This window comes from Trachymyrmex cornetzi, unplaced genomic scaffold (genome assembly GCF_001594075.2).
Source record: "Trachymyrmex cornetzi isolate Tcor2-1 unplaced genomic scaffold, Tcor1.1 scaffold797, whole genome shotgun sequence".
Taxonomy (NCBI): Eukaryota; Metazoa; Arthropoda; class Insecta; order Hymenoptera; family Formicidae; genus Trachymyrmex; species Trachymyrmex cornetzi.
In genome coordinates, this window is record NW_017300132.1 from 1025445 (window position 1) to 1040940 (window position 15496).

General features: G+C 34.6%; 3 protein-coding genes across 5 annotated transcripts in view; 1 reads left to right on the top strand and 2 right to left on the bottom strand.

Annotated features, from left to right (window-relative positions):
- Positions 1–4245, top strand: part of DCTN4-p62 (dynactin subunit 4) — a 139639-nt gene extending 135394 nt beyond the window's left edge. Inside the window, exons 1-9 of one of the 3 annotated variants that reach the window (XM_018518865.1) lie at positions 1565–1836; positions 1972–2042; positions 2126–2325; positions 2663–2805; positions 2881–3049; positions 3125–3308; positions 3441–3624; positions 3688–3878; positions 3956–4245. In XM_018518865.1, coding sequence (XP_018374367.1) covers positions 1708–1836; positions 1972–2042; positions 2126–2325; positions 2663–2805; positions 2881–3049; positions 3125–3308; positions 3441–3624; positions 3688–3878; positions 3956–4172 — 1488 coding nt within the window. In that variant the 5' untranslated portion in view covers positions 1565–1707 and the 3' untranslated portion in view covers positions 4173–4245. Of the gene's footprint in view, positions 1–1564; positions 1837–1971; positions 2043–2125; positions 2326–2662; positions 2806–2880; positions 3050–3124; positions 3309–3440; positions 3625–3687; positions 3879–3955 lie in introns of those variants that run through there. The other 2 variants (XM_018518866.1, XM_018518867.1) reach the window with 2 other exon arrangements.
- Positions 4246–4594: 349 nt separating this feature from the next.
- On the bottom strand, positions 4595–6246 carry Rps14 (ribosomal protein S14). The gene is made up of 4 exons (XM_018518846.1): positions 6150–6246; positions 5737–5887; positions 5149–5236; positions 4595–4873 (listed from the first exon to the last, which is right to left on the bottom strand). The coding sequence occupies exons 2-4, from the start codon at positions 5883–5885 to the stop codon at positions 4655–4657; spliced, it is 456 nt and encodes a 151-aa protein (XP_018374348.1). The 5' UTR covers positions 5886–5887; positions 6150–6246; the 3' UTR covers positions 4595–4654.
- A 287-nt stretch (positions 6247–6533) lies between these two features.
- mre11 (double strand break repair nuclease mre11) lies at positions 6534–9581 on the bottom strand. Its single transcript, XM_018518847.1, is given in 12 exon segments — positions 6534–6768; positions 6853–7084; positions 7086–7199; positions 7288–7451; positions 7534–7678; positions 7770–7851; positions 7927–8184; positions 8285–8483; positions 8558–8748; positions 8814–8950; positions 9053–9224; positions 9346–9581. Coding segments are annotated over 12 exon segments (1854 nt in total). The 5' UTR covers positions 9446–9581; the 3' UTR covers positions 6534–6708.
- Between the last annotated feature and the right edge of the window lie 5915 nt (positions 9582–15496).

The following is a 15496-nucleotide window of genomic DNA, read 5'->3' on the forward strand; positions in this document are numbered from 1 at the left end:
GCGTTCGCGGAATACCGGAGGCTAAATGAGGTGAATCTTGCGTTTCTTTTCGACCCGGCTCGTCGAAATTATATGAATATATATCGTCCTTCCTCCTTCGTAGTTGAATTCTCACCGGTTCAAATACGCGTTCGCGACAAGTGTGTGCAACATTCGTTTCCGACAGCGACGGGGGATTATTTGTGCGTGAGATAATGCGTGCGGAAGCCAGATTTACTTGCGATCTTGACGATGAATGTTCTCGATCGCCTCTTTCGTGCTTTTCGTTGCGATCGAGGACAGTGGAATCGCGAGTTAGTCGCGTTCGCGGAATGCCGGAGGCTAAATGAGGTGAATCTTGCGTTTCTTTTCGACCCGGCTCGTCGAAATTATATAAATATATATTTTCGTGTGTATATTTAGTTTCATGTGTATATGTAATGTGCTTCAGGTGCAGTAAAAGGAGAAAACGAAAGCGGAGGATGCCTAGCCAATGGATCTTCAAAGTGTTCGGCAACGGCCACGAATGAACTTTCCGTCTTCACTGTTCGGACACAAAGGCAAAGCTGAGTAATTGGATCGGATTTGTCAGGTACGCATTTCATTTTTGACAAAATAAAATATAGTCATTAAGATTAAAATGTTAATGTAATTTTATAAAACCAAATTTTACATAATATATAAAATAACGGTTTTTACTGTATGAGAATCGGTAGTCATTTCTAGTCTTCGATTACACATATTATAGTTAAAATACAAAGCGATTTATAATTTTAAGCCTCATTTATATACAGTGGTCGCACGGGCTGTGTCGCATGTCGTATATGAGATTGGTCGCGTTCAGCGGACTCAACAATTTAATGATCATTTGCTGTTATTGATGTGTTCTTTTAGATTTTAGAAGAACACGTCAATAACGAATGGTCATTCAAGGTCCAGGGGCTGTGATCAGTGTGAATAGATTTTTTTAAACCCTATAACTTTTGTCTGAAACACTTTTCTCAAAAATGCTTTATTTTCGAGATATTCGGGCATTTCCCCACTTTTGACACTATATATGTATATATACATACATATACATATATATAATTATTACACATATTATATATGCATAATATTATCTTTATCTGCAATTCGTGGTTGTAGCATCATAATGTAAAATTTATTTATCAACAATGTCGAAAAATAGTTTTTTCTTCACATCTATAATTTGTGGTGTACCACGTCCACTTTCGACGATACGATTTTATCGGCGAAACGGGGGGATATCGAAAATGGACGTGGTACGTAGTTCCCGCAGCTCGAAAATGGACGCTGGTGTCGCTAGTACGAGGAGTTAAGCTGGAAACACAATAGACACAGGCAATAGATACAGGCAACAGGGAATAACGAGCCGTCCAATCAGAGCTTTGGGGTGTAAGTTCGATATTATATCCCAGAGCTTTGATTGGACGGCTCGTTATTCCCTGTTGCTTTTGTCTATTGCCTGTGTCTATTGTGTTTCCAGCTTTAGAAGCATTACAGAAAAAAGGCTGGGATGGCCGCTCTCAAGTTTCTCTGTTCTGCTAGTCGGTTATAGGTGTTGCGTTGGTGTGGTGGTCGAGTGTGACGAATGACAACGTCATTTACGTCACTTTTGGTAGAAGATGGTTATTTTATTTTTAGGTTATCGTGTCGAGTGACATTTCTACTGTTTCTTTTCGTAATTTTTAAACTTTTTCATTCAATATGACTTACTTGAATCAACCAGATTACGTGCGTTACTTGTGCAATTGTGGCTCCTTAAAACCTATATCGAAGATATATTTCTGCCGACATTGCTTGATGATACGATGTGGCTATTGTGTCTGTCAGGAGGTGCGATTTTTTTTAATCTATAATTAAATTCGAACAAATGAATATAATAGAAAATATATTTAATACTGAATATTCACAAAATGTACTCTAACGTTTATAAAGTTCTTTTTATAAAAAAATGTCTTTTGCGTTTAGGTTGACTCTCATTATTGTCCCAATTGCATGGAAAATTTGCCCTCATCGGAAGTACGTCTTAAAAAGAACAAGTATGCTTATATATATTAGACTTTATATGTTAGAGGTAGAGATTATGAATTCAGTTATTGTATCGAATAATTTGTATTGACAGATGTTCCAATTGCTTCGATTGCCCTTGCTGTTTTCAAACGTTATCGACAAGAGCAGGACTAGCACCTGTAAGAGCAGCAGCACCAACTGAGGGGGAAGAAAACAAGGATGTTAAAGCCACTCCAAAAAAAGTATATTATCTATTTTGTTCATTGTGCCGATGGAGTTCTCGAGATGCAGGAATACCTGATCAATCCGTAGGTAAGAAGTTTTGCTATTAAATAATTTTCTAAATAAAAGCCGAGAGTAAAGAACATTTTCCTAATTTATACTTTGAATTGTTATAATAAATAGAGAAAGGGTTGATGAATCTATAGATAGCCATGCTGCTTATTTATCTGATTATACTGATTATATTCTTTTATATTTATCTATTGATATATGTAAGATATGTTAGATAATTTCAAATGATTGTATAATTAGACAAATAAGCAGTCATCTAGCTTGGCTTATTAGCCCTTTCTCTATTTATTGCAATTATTTTTAATTTTCAGAGCCTTTGTGTCAATTTTATTATATTTTCAATTTCTGCTTGTAGCAACTGGAGGATGGCCCGAACAGGAAAATCCACATGTAATGCGTATTAACGCTCTTATTGATTATCACAAAGTATTAGCCTCTATAGAGAAACAGCAATGTGAAAGGAAGAAAATTCATCCAAAACGCTCCTTTATGCCAGCTGTAAGTTCAGTGAGAATTATTGTAATTATTTATTTGTTTAAAAACGTCTTCCTAATTATATTTGCTTGCCAATAGCAGACAATGTACAGTTTTACATCGGCGTTGGTTCGAAAGCGTATTGGACGTCCCATGAAACCACCAATGCAATCTCAATCATCTGCTCAGCCAGTACCATCCATTGCAAGTGAAGAAGTGGATGAATTACTAAGCGACATATTTACAGAATCTGTGGATATAACTAAAAGTAAGAAAATTTTCAATGACATAAGTGGCAACATTGATAAACTTTGTTTTAAACATATATAATTTCGTGTAATAGTTACTTCGTTGGAACAAAGATTACAGCATCCGGATGTACAAGCTGAGAAAATAAACGAATTACGTCCTCAACACAGACAGTTTTTAGTCAAAAGATCGCAACGTTGCAGAGTGTGTGAACATAATGTTAGCAAATCAGATCTCTGTCCTCAATCAACAAAGTTCAAGATTTTACTAGCTGCATTGTAAATATTATAAGTATTAAAGGATCAATTATTAACATTAGTCATGTTACTAATACATAAAATAATATATACAATAATTTTGATTTTTATCATATTCTTGAACGTATAATCAAAGTTGTATTCTTTTTTTAGTTATCATATCCCAGAAGTCAAGATTGTTACTTGTGAACCACTTCGACCAGGGAAATCAAGCGAACTGCTTCTAAAATTCTGCAATCCAACGCAGCATCAAACTCAGATAACTATATTGCCTTTGAATACTTTGTTATCTACTTCACTCACTGAGGAAAAAGACATTAAACAAGAGGATACGCAAGTAATATCAAATTAGACTTTTATCATAAACTGCAACATTTTAATAATTTGGTTATAATTGCAGATGAGTGAATCTTCGAATGTATTGCCATCTACTGTACGACAAGCACCTATAACAGAAGATCCTAAGGCAATAAAAGTAGTACCGAATGCAGATTTGATATTGCCTCACAGTTCATTGATTCTTCCACCAAGAGATGATGCTGCTGAATATGATGATACAAATGATAATCATAATTTTCAGGATGATCCAAAGTACGTGAAATATACAAATTACGTAAAGTTAATATAAAAAGATAATATGAATTTCATTATTTATACAATTTTTTTAGACTTGTAGTATGGCGAAAAGGAAATAAAGCAGTCATACGTTTGCACGTAATTCCACATGATACAAATAAAGATAATGAAGATCCAATTATAGTTGGATTTGTCATGCAACATGGATATGTAAATACTATTGCAGCGCTAGAACATAAATCTCCGCAAAAAGTAGATGTGAAGGTCAAGTTATATCTTACTGTTGGCCAGTTAGTTGGCGAAACGTAATCTTTTTCAAATTCATTATAATTGCAAAATAGAATACTCTCAAAATAGAATACATAAATGCTTTATAGTTTTTTCAGTATTCGATTATAAATTAAATATTTATACTTCGATGTATTATTTTTGTGTTAAGCTTGATATTCGTAATATATCCATTGATAGTCTATATATTTGAATACAAAATGTAAGAATGCTTTTAATCATTTATCTAATTTTTTATATCGTAATTAAAAAAGAAAATTAAATCTTATTAAGAATACTTGTTATTATAATTTATATATACATATATATGTATATATTTTTTCATATATCATGAAAATTGTTCCTTTTAAGGACATGGTAATAATAAAACGAACATAAATTTTTAAGCTGTCACCTATATAAAAAACAAAAAAATGTGCTTTACAAAAATGCAATGTTCTTGTTTTTTTTAAATATGTTTATTGAAAGATAATACACCCCATACAGAAAGCCATAAGAACAGCTTATAGCCTACGTCCACGACGACCTCCCTTCCTGCGAGTAGAATCTGATGGAATAGGAGTAACATCTTCAATACGACCAATTTTCATGCTTGACCGAGCTAAAGCTCGCAGAGCAGATTGTGCACCTGGGCCAGGAGTCTTTGTTTTATTGCCTCCCGTAGCTCTCAATTTGATGTGCAGTGCTGTGATGCCCAAAGATTTACATTTTTCTGCAACATCCTACAAAACAAAAAATTATAGTTTACATTATATCAATATTTTAATATATCGAATAATTATAATTGATAAAGGACATGTTTGAATGTCTTTTTTTTACAGAGAAAAAGTGCATGATACAAGCACATGTTCTCAATTATTAAAAAGAACTTGCTATTCCACACACACGTGAACGCTCCTTAGATTATAATTATCTTACATCTAGGTGCTGCCTGGATGTGGATAATAATACATTTTCTCAAACTAATTTGAATGTAATGATAATTAAGTTAAACAACCTGAGCTGCAAGCATAGCTGCATAAGGCGAGGCTTCATCACGATCTGCTTTTACCTTCATGCCACCAGTAACTCTAGCAATTGTTTCTCTATAAATGCAGACACATAATTTTATCTCAATGTTGTTGAATTATTATTATAGGGTCATATAGTATAATAAGGGAACTCTATAATGTCCTGGAAAACTTATAAGGAGGAACGAGAGGATTCTGCTCAACAAGAATGAATCAAGAGAGATAATTGATACAGAGATCATTTTTTCAGCTTTGTATTTATTATTTGTTAGGAAAATTGGGACAACACAACGTAGCACAAAACAATACAATCCCTTAGACGCCTGAGAAATATCCTGTAGGTATTGTTTATCAGCTTAGCTGTTTTGATGATGGAAACTTTCTAGCATGTTATAGAGCTTATTGGATAACAATCATGTTACTTTTTCTCGAGAACAGAAATGTAAAAAGTAAATATTTTTACGTATGTATGTACATTTATACACATAGAAAATTTTTACTTTTCATATTTCTGTTCTAGAAAAGTTACATGATTGAGCTCCCTGATTATAATCTAACATAAATCTAGTACAAACCTGCCCGACAGATCAGTAACGTGGACAAATGTGTCGTTGAAGCTAGCAAAGATGTGAGCTACTCCGAATACAACTTCTCCTTCACGAAGTTGAGGCCCGAGAGAGACCTGTACTTCTTCCTTCTGTACCTTTCCTCTTTTTGGCGGCATTTCTAAAAAAACAACGGGTATCTTCGTTTATTATTTTGTAACTCGATCATCTGCTATTATACTTATTATAATATCCGTATAAACATTTTCGAGATAGATTTTAAGGTTATGTCGATGCGAAAATTCATCCAAATACATCCACACATGCTGCTAAGTACAAAGCTATTTCGCAGTTGAAACTTACTTATAAATACTTAATTAATGAATCTAATTTAATATTTTTGATAAATAAAACGATATTCGTGGTATCCGTGTTTAAAATACCTGCGAATTGTAAGGATTATAACCTTCCAGTTCCAGCACGATTTAATAGAAACCTTAAAAAGAAGGACGCTTCCGGTGACGCAGTTTCTCTAACCAAAATGCGATCGTTCTGCGCATGATAGGGAATTTAACTGTCGTTGTTTAATGATAACCGGATATCCAATAGAAATTCGTTTCGTGGAAACAGTACTAGTTAAATTCCTTTTATTGGATATCGAATCTTACAGACAAGATTTTGAAAGACTAAATTTAAACATCAAAAATATCTTCTTTTAACCAACTTACATTGTTTCTTCAAATACGTAACGATAAATGCACAAATGTTTGTTGTAAATTTTATTAAATTTGGTATTCATACAAAATAGTATTTATAATAATGTTCACTCTCATATGCATATCTTTTCTTGTAGTACTTAATAATTAATTATAACCACTTATAATAACTGCTTGAGTTTTCGACTAAACACTTTTTGAATTTTGTTTAACAATTGGCGTACTTATTAAATATTTAAATTAAAATATTTTAACACACGTATACATTTCATGCAGTACTTAATAATTAATCGGAATCACTTATAATAACGTGATCAATTTTTTTCGACTGTGCACTTCCGGAACTCTATTCAAAAACAGATGTAATCATTAAATATTTAAATTAACATATTTTAAAGATAAATATTTTTAAACTATTACTCATACCAACCAGCATTCTTACAATAGAAGCATTTGTTTCATTAGATTTTCCTCTACCGCGACTTCCTCTCGGACCTCTGGATCCTCTACCGCCTCTTGAACCTCTTCCCCTTCCTTTAGTCTTACTCAAAGTTAAATTTAAATCTTCATCACTGTCATCACTATTTGGTATATTGATGTTGCTTATCTGTAAGCGAGATTGCTTAAGGTCTCTTGAGCTCGTTTGCGGTGATCTGTTTAACCTCCTGTTCTTCTGAAAGCCTTTTGTCGCGGAAAACTTTAATTTCTTCACGAATATCTTCTGGTGTTTCAACATTTTGCGCTCTTAAATATTCTATGGTCCTTTTCATTTGATTTCTAATAAGTAAATCCATAAAATAATTTAACAAAAATGTGAGTTGTTTTCGAATATTAATTCAGAAAAGAAATTATCACTAATTACTACCTTACGACACTTCTAAAGACATCTAAATCGCTTTTCTCAACATATCGATTTAAGGCTTCATTCATTGCTGTTACAGTTAATACTGTTAATTTATCTTTATTTTCTTCCATATCAAAATATTTTTTAATTCCTCCTTGCACTGTGCTAGTCCAATTTTCCCCTTTCTATAAAAAGAAAAACTCCAGACAATGGTATAAAATGGTATAAAACAAAATCAGTTTAATAAGGAAACTATGTATTTTTTACATCTCCTTCGAATAATTCTGCAATTTCATCTGGATCATCAATTTCATCCTCAATACTACGTTTTCCTTTGTCTCCGGTCTTTCTTTTACGGAATAAAATCATGTCCATAGGATTAGCAACTTCATCACAATATCTTTGTGCCAAACTAAAAGCATATTTTTTTTTAAATAAGGAAGAATAAAATATGAAGTATATATGCAATTTCAAATATAATATTAGAATGCAAAATTTTCAACCTTAATGTATCAAATTGTTCACTGTCATCATCATAAAATATTCTTAATCGAATTAAAGGTTGGAGTGGTTGACCAGGATATCCTAAAATGAGTCATTTTATGTATTAAATAAAAATGACATTCACAAGAAATAGTAAAATTAAAATAACTGATATACCTGTGAGTTGTTCAGCAACTTTAGACATGATATTATTTTCAATATATTGATCTACATATTGACTAATAGCATTTGCTAGTGAGACGCAATTTCTCATTTTAATATCATGATCATGAAGAATCAAATTATCAAAAATAAATGGGCGAACACTTTGTAATTTTAAAGGTTTTATTTTGAAGTTACTTTTATTTATTTTAAGAAGACCCACATGTTTGGGTTTTGATTCACTTTCGCATAAAGAAGTAACAATGGAGCTTCCTAAAATTAGTTTAATATATAACAATTTTAGAGAAATAAATTCTGAAATGACCTCCACTTGTATGTCCAAATATATATCACAAAAAATATATAGTTTTACCTGGTTGGGAAATAAAATATTCGCCTTGTTGATTAAATTCAGGCTTAATGCGACATTCATGTTCATGTCCCCAAATAATTAAATTGAGGAATTTATGCAGTTTATCTTCTGATATATAAGCATCACGGACTTTGGCACGATTCTGATGTAAAACAAATATGTTGAAAGTCTCTAGATCCGTTGGCTGTATCAACTCGACCTATTTTCAAAAGTTATATTAGTTATTATTCTCCATGATCACAGACAAAAAAATATGCTTGATACAGGATGTACCTTATCATCTCTATATAGTCTCCACAACCTCTGATCATTGATATAACTCAGACCATAAAGAGCAACATGGGTATTATGTTTTTTCAAAATTAAAGGAGATATAACTATGCGTTTAAGATCTGTCCATTTTCCAAAGTAATTCACAAGTCCAGTAGCTGACAGTATGTCCATTGATCCGACAGTACCAAAACCTAATGGATAACAAACAAGATATAGCTTATATGATTAGAGGTTCAAAGGAAAAAAATTTATATACTTGGATCATCATGATTTCCATGAATGGTAAATACTGGCATTGAGACATTCAAATTCGGATCTTCATAATTCACATGTTTCTGTGCACAGTGTCGGAATATCTGTTCAGAATCACTCAAGAACTCTATCTGGCATTTTCTAAAAATACATTAAAATTATATTGTATTATCATATTAAAAATGTACTATATATAATTTAAAAATATGATGTAAGTTTAATGTCCAATTAAATATTACTTACTTAGGACCCAAACAATATTTTCGCAGTAGCTCTACACACTTAAGTAACGCAGTTTGTGAAGGCTTAGTTTCATGAAACAGGTCACCACCCAACAAAATCATATCAACCTCGTTATCTTTGCCATACTTCAATATTTCTTCAAACGTTACAAAACTCTCATTTGATTGTCCTCCTGTTAAGAGAAATGATAACAATAAAAGTAATACTGATCTTCAGTTTTATATGCATGTCATCTCACGTCTTTTCTTACGTTTATAGCAATTTTGTTGAAAAATACTTTAACGAAAACAAACCTCTCTTTTTACTGTAATCGAAACCAAGATGAATATCCGTAGCTACTAGAATACTAATAGTATCTTGCGGATCTACGTGCGTATTAGCGGATTCTGACATTTTTTATGTATCGTGTGTCAAACACTTGATAATTATTTAATATTTTACAGCTACCCAGTTACTTATCTTGTACGCAGTAGTGAAATAAATGACAATTGGAATGGATTGAAATGGCGCGAAACGCATACATTCGTCGGTATAGCAAAAACGTAGAAGAAGGGAAACACGATAGGTTCGTTCGTTTTCCTTACGCTAGGTGCATTTAGAGGTCTGTTCGCGTTGCGTGCACTTTTTGGTTGCGTGCAGTTGGATGTTTTTAAGTCGGATTTACATCGCAGGTCGAAAGTGAAGCGTATTTGGACCTAAAGACCGCAGCACTGACTTTTGAATAACGCATAACTCATAGTATAAGCAAATCAACCAATAAAAATTCTTCTTTTCCATAAAATGTGAGGAAAGAAAAGATTCTGATTGATTCATTCATTCATGCATTCTGCGTTGTGCAAAAGGGGGTGATCCCGATTGATCACCACTCGATTGGACACCACCAATCACAGTGACCGGTGCCTAGGAGCTTTGTAGTCTCAAGCGCTGTGAGTGGCTCGTGTCCAATTGAGCCGTGTCTAACTGGGTGCCACCCGTGCAAAAGTCTTTGTCGCAGCCCTTAAGCACAAAAATAGCTGTAAACGTTAGCCCGGATCCTCATACAGACACAAGCGTTTTAGCACAGTGCTCTGATTGGTGAAAAGCCGATTGTGGAGGTAAAATTTACCTCCATCATCCGTTTTTCACCAATCAGCAGGGTTGGGTAAGTTAATTTTTTCTTTTAACTAAGTTAAAGTTAACAATCTTGAAAATTTAACTTAGTTAAGATACTAGTTAATGTATAATAAAATTAATTGAATTAAAAGTTAATAAAAAAAAGTAATTGAAAAATTAAAAGTTAAATTTTTTTCTATTTTATGATTTCAGAGTCTTACAAATAACGGAAATGACAAACATATACTAATAACGGAAATGACAAACATTTAGAATATACTCTATATTTTATTTAAACTTTTTATTTATATACACTGTTATATATATAGATTTCAACCTATCAAAAAAACTAGATACATTAAAATATACGGTTTTTGCTAGATTGAAATCAATATATAATGTAAATAATGTATACAAACAAAACTTTTAAGTAAAATATAGAGTATGTTCTAAATGAAGTATATGTTTAAGTCCGAGACTTAACTTCAAAAAATTTAAATAAAAAGTTAATAGTTATCGATAAAATGTAACTAAATAAAGTTAAAAAGTTAAGAGTCTAAAATGTAACTAAGTTAAGTTAAAATTATTTAACTTTTTAACTTAACTTTTAGCTTTTTAACTTGGCACTACCCAATCCTGCCAATCAGCGTTTAGTGTCAAAGCGCTGTTGCCAGTATGAGAATCCGAGCTTAAACGTGAAGTTTCAAGGCCCGTCTACAATACACGGAGTAAGAAGTAAGAGTAAGAAATTGACCAATCACAGTCGATTATTCTTCTCACATTCGACTGTGATTGGTCAATTTCTTACTCTTACTTTTTACTCCATGTATTGTAGACGACGCCGTAGATCATGCAGTAGATCAATGTATAATGTATAAGGCCTGCTCCCCGAAGAGGTTATTCCCTGTATCGAAAGATCCGTTATTTTTGCATGGTACTGTGACTCTAAATTTGAGTCGGAAAACCAATCAAGGGGAAACCAAAAGAAGAATGGATAGAGCGTTCCACTTTAACGTTTAGCTTGTTTAATAGTTGATGACAAGAGAAGGATAAAATATGGTCGCTGGAATATAATTATATATACTGAAAAACATTTCCGACATTTTAAGTGCTAAAGCAAAATCAAATTGATCAATATACTAAAAAAATTAACAATAAAATCAATTTAGAATGATGAATTAATTCTGACTTACATGAAGAAACTTACAGTTGTATTTAAATTGTGTTCCAAATTTACTGTCAGCATCAAAAATGCTACAGTTTACGTTATGTGCACTATTTTCAGTACTGACAGTCAATTTTAGAACACAACCTGTCATCAACTGTCGTCTAAAAAAAACATCTGTTTTTACATATATATTATACGCAGTCCATTTCTATTTTTAATATATAAAATAATACTTCATTATTTTAATTTTAAGCAAGGAAAAGTTGAACAAGTGGCTCGAAGCAGGGAGTTGATAACGTATACATATGTATTTTAAAACGAAAAATGAAAATTACAATGTAATCAAATGTCTTCTATAATACCATTTATAGGCTGCGGTGAAAGTCTCATTACAAATGCTTTAAAGCATTCGGTTGACCAATTAGAAAAAAAAATTTTACAAATTAACCAATCAAAAATTGCTTTAAAGCATTGGTAGCATCGCGTTGGCCGTACTCCAATTTATATTTATAATATATTAGAATAGTTTCATTGGTCAACACACCTAGTAAATTTATTATTACGCAAGAACGAAGGATAATCTTAATTTAAAACAATAACGAGAGAATAAAGGGCACATAAAAGTCAAATATAATAAAGTATATTAAAACATGAAAAATCAAAAGAAAATATAATTAATATATAATATTCTCTATAATCGATTAAAATATGATATATGTTTCGGTCTCACGATTGATCCTTCTTCAGATATACATACAAGAGATGTTACATTAGATGAAAAAAATTATACATAAAGTAATGATACTTTATTATATTTGACTCTTATGTACCCTTTATTCTCTCGTTATTGCTAGTAAATTTGCTCACATTTATAATTTTCACTTCGTTTCAAGATACACAATACGATTCTTTTCAGCTGAACTTGCAAAGTCCATCTCTTTTCTCTTTCCCCCTCCAATGTGATAAGAAAAAGAAAGATGAACCATACAAAAAGTTCAACTAAAAGAACGGACCTAATCGGCCATAATCGAGCCGCAGACATAAATTCGCGCCGGTTCGTCGGCAGAAAACGGGGAGGGCCGAGGACGACCGATCGTAGCGAATAGCGAAAGGGTGGGGAGAGGAACAGCGCACGCCGCGCCATCTGACGCCCCATTGGCAGTCGCAGCTCGCAGCAGGGAGCGCGCAGGAGGTGGTCTGTCGCACGCCATATTTGTTGTTGTCGTCGATGGGGGTAGGCCAGTCCTGAGAGTTTTCTCGGACTCCGGCTCGTTGACGGTTGCCGCGATAACCGTATAACGGTCGGCGTCGATCTCGGGAACGTTTGGTGCCGGTGGCCAGTGCGTGACGCGACGTGCGTGGAGTCGCGAAAACCACGGGTACGGATTGTTGCGCGCGCGCGAGCGCGTGCGGGGTGCGTGCGTGTGTGTGCGTGCGCGCGCGGAGGGGGTACGTGCGTGCGTACGCGCGTGTGTGTGCGGGCGCGCGCGCGCTTTCCGGCGACGTCCCTTAAGCCGCGGGACGAGAGAAACATCGATGGGGCACCTTGACGGCTCAGCTGTCCTGCACCGCGCCGAGTGCGCCTTCGTGCGTGTGTGCGTGTGCACGCGCGTTTGTATACTACCGCCGCTACTCGCGTCACCGTCACGCTACTTAAACACGATGCTGTGCGCGACGGTGCTCCGTTAGCGTCGCGACGTTTTCATCCTGCTAGTGAACGGGACGCGAGACGCCAAAAGGATTGACCAGGAACGCGAGAGTGAGCGGTCCATTCCGGATCTCCGGACGTAGATTTTATACGGGGTTGAAGGTAAGCGAGACGAAATGTCGGAGTCGCGATCGCGCATTTGCTTGTATATGTTTATATATATATGTATGTATACATGCGCGCGAGTAGGTATTCGAATCACGTATCTATTCTACGAATATGTATTCGTGTGCGGGAAGCCTCGAGGATTTCGGTGAGCTTGTCGGAGTAAGAAAGAAAGAAAGAGAGAGAGAAAGAGAGAGTGAGCGAATGTGGGGAGGGGGAGAGAGGAAGAGGGGTTACCGTCGAGTATGGGATCGGGGTCGTTGTACGTTCTTGACGCTGGGGTCTGTTGACCCTGGCCAAGGTCCCCTGCGGTTCATGGCTAACATTGTCGATGTGTCTATGCGTCGATTCCTCTCGCGTCTCTCCCTCGTCCCGGATCGCATATACACGTCAGTCGCCTTAACCTAGTCCAACGATACGTCGCTTGACTCACGCGAATGCGATGGTACGAGCCGAGCGATGAAACGAGCGGACGGATCCGCGCACGATCGGCCGCGCGTCCCTTTACGATTCGCGCCGATTCTTAGCGAGACGAGCATGCCAATTCCACGCGACGAAACGAGGCGCCCCGCGTGTCGCGGCTCGAAAAATCAATACCGTCTCTGTGAGGTAACGCGAATCAGCTGTTCCTGTTTTACTCCTCGGGGGAGCCCGCGAGACGAAGCTACGGCGCGGCGGCGTTCACGCGGTCGCGCGTGCTTCTCCTACGCGCGCGCGACGATGGCCGAAGGTTCCTCTGAAAAACTTGTTGATTTCCGTGTTATTTGTGATGTTATTCTGATCGTATAGTCTCGCACTGAGAGCGTAACGAACAAGTCCTTGCCGGTCCTTGGCACTCTCAACCTCCAGATGGAATCGCTTTGCGAAACACAAGCATGTATTGTAGAACAATGGCTGTATTCTTCAAATATATCGCATATAAAAATATTGGAAATACTTCAGTATGTTATATAGAAAGAACGAATTTGCCGAAATATTTAAAAATATAGTTATAGATTTGAAAATGATTTTGTCGGACCCCATCAAAGTAATTACGTTGAAATTCAAATATGATGAAAAATGCTGCACAAAATTTTGACATTCCATCGATCAGTTCGAGCGTTCTACAGAATTATTTTTATGATTGAACAAAATTATTTTTTAGATCGGTATCTATACTTACATTTTTAGAATTGGAACAAAAAATTTATTAAATAACAAAAAATTATTTTATTAGATAATGAATAATTTTATTAGTTTACTAATATAATTGTGTTTGACACCGAGTTTCTTGAATGTCAAAACTTTTTGGAGTATTTCTTTTCTTAATTTAACTAAAGTTACAAATTTAAACATAGATTTGAAAATAATTTTTGAATCGTTAAAAATAATTATTAGAATCTACATAATTTTTATAAATATAAATATTATTTTAATTTTTTAAAATTTTGTCGGACCATCAAAGTAATTACATTGGAATTCAAACATGATGAGGATGCTGCAAAAAATTTTGACATTCCATCGATCAGCTCGAGCGTTTTACAGAATTATTTTTATGATTGAACAAAAAATTATTTTTAGATCAAAATCGTTGTTTTTTGTACATTACATATGTATTATAGATTTCCATAGTATTTTCATATATGATATTTTTCGAGAATGGGACCTTTGTTCGCGAAATAGATTGTGATCAAAATTATTCTTTTTTCCCTATAAAACACAAATATAGAGCATTATAGAGAATAATTGAACGATTATAATTATTTTGAATATAATAATGTTACAATACATGCCCTGTCCGTTGCGCGAGTTCTTGCGCTTTGTTGAATTCAAAATGACTTGTTGATTTTCGTGACCTTATTTTGATTGTATTTCAGCCAGATATAATGAACGATTGTTGACATCGTTAGCCTTTCGTGTTTCGAACTTCATCTAGATAGGATCGCGCTTCGCTAAACGACCTGACTGCGCGTTAATATCTGAAGCTTTGTGAATTTAAAATTACTTTCAATTTGCTGTTTTCCGTGACCTTATTTCGATCAAATACTGTACTTCGGCCAAGTATAACGAACAATCAACGTTATTAGCTTTTTGTGCTCCGATTTTCGATCAAATGGAGTTGCTCCGAAAAATGAATCTACCATTCGTTCCGTAAGTACTTGAGTTTCGAGATTGAAAATCGCTTTAGATTGAAAATTCTCAACTATCATGGGTTTGTTTTCCATTATTCGTAATGTTTCACGAACATGAATTTCCTTTTATTCGAATAATATTTCATGTCTTTATATTTATTGTATTTTATCATTGAAAGAAAATATGTTATAATCGATTCTTCTTTCTTACTCCTACATTCTGATTCGACTCACGATATGAGAAAAAGATAATTGCGAAG

What these genes read in the sequence shown, in the direction of transcription:
- Rps14 (XM_018518846.1), bottom strand. Translation starts at nt 5,885, where the DNA reads ATGCCGCCAAAAAGAGGAAAGGTACAGAAGGAAGAAGTACAGGTCTCT. An exon ending in GTTACTGATCTGTCGGGCAG is followed by an intron (nt 5,237 to 5,736) that starts GTTTGTACTAGA and finishes CTGCATTTATAG; the next exon opens with AGAAACAATTGCTAGAGTTA. An exon ending in CAGCTATGCTTGCAGCTCAG is followed by an intron (nt 4,874 to 5,148) that starts GTTGTTTAACTT and finishes TTTGTTTTGTAG; the next exon opens with GATGTTGCAGAAAAATGTAA.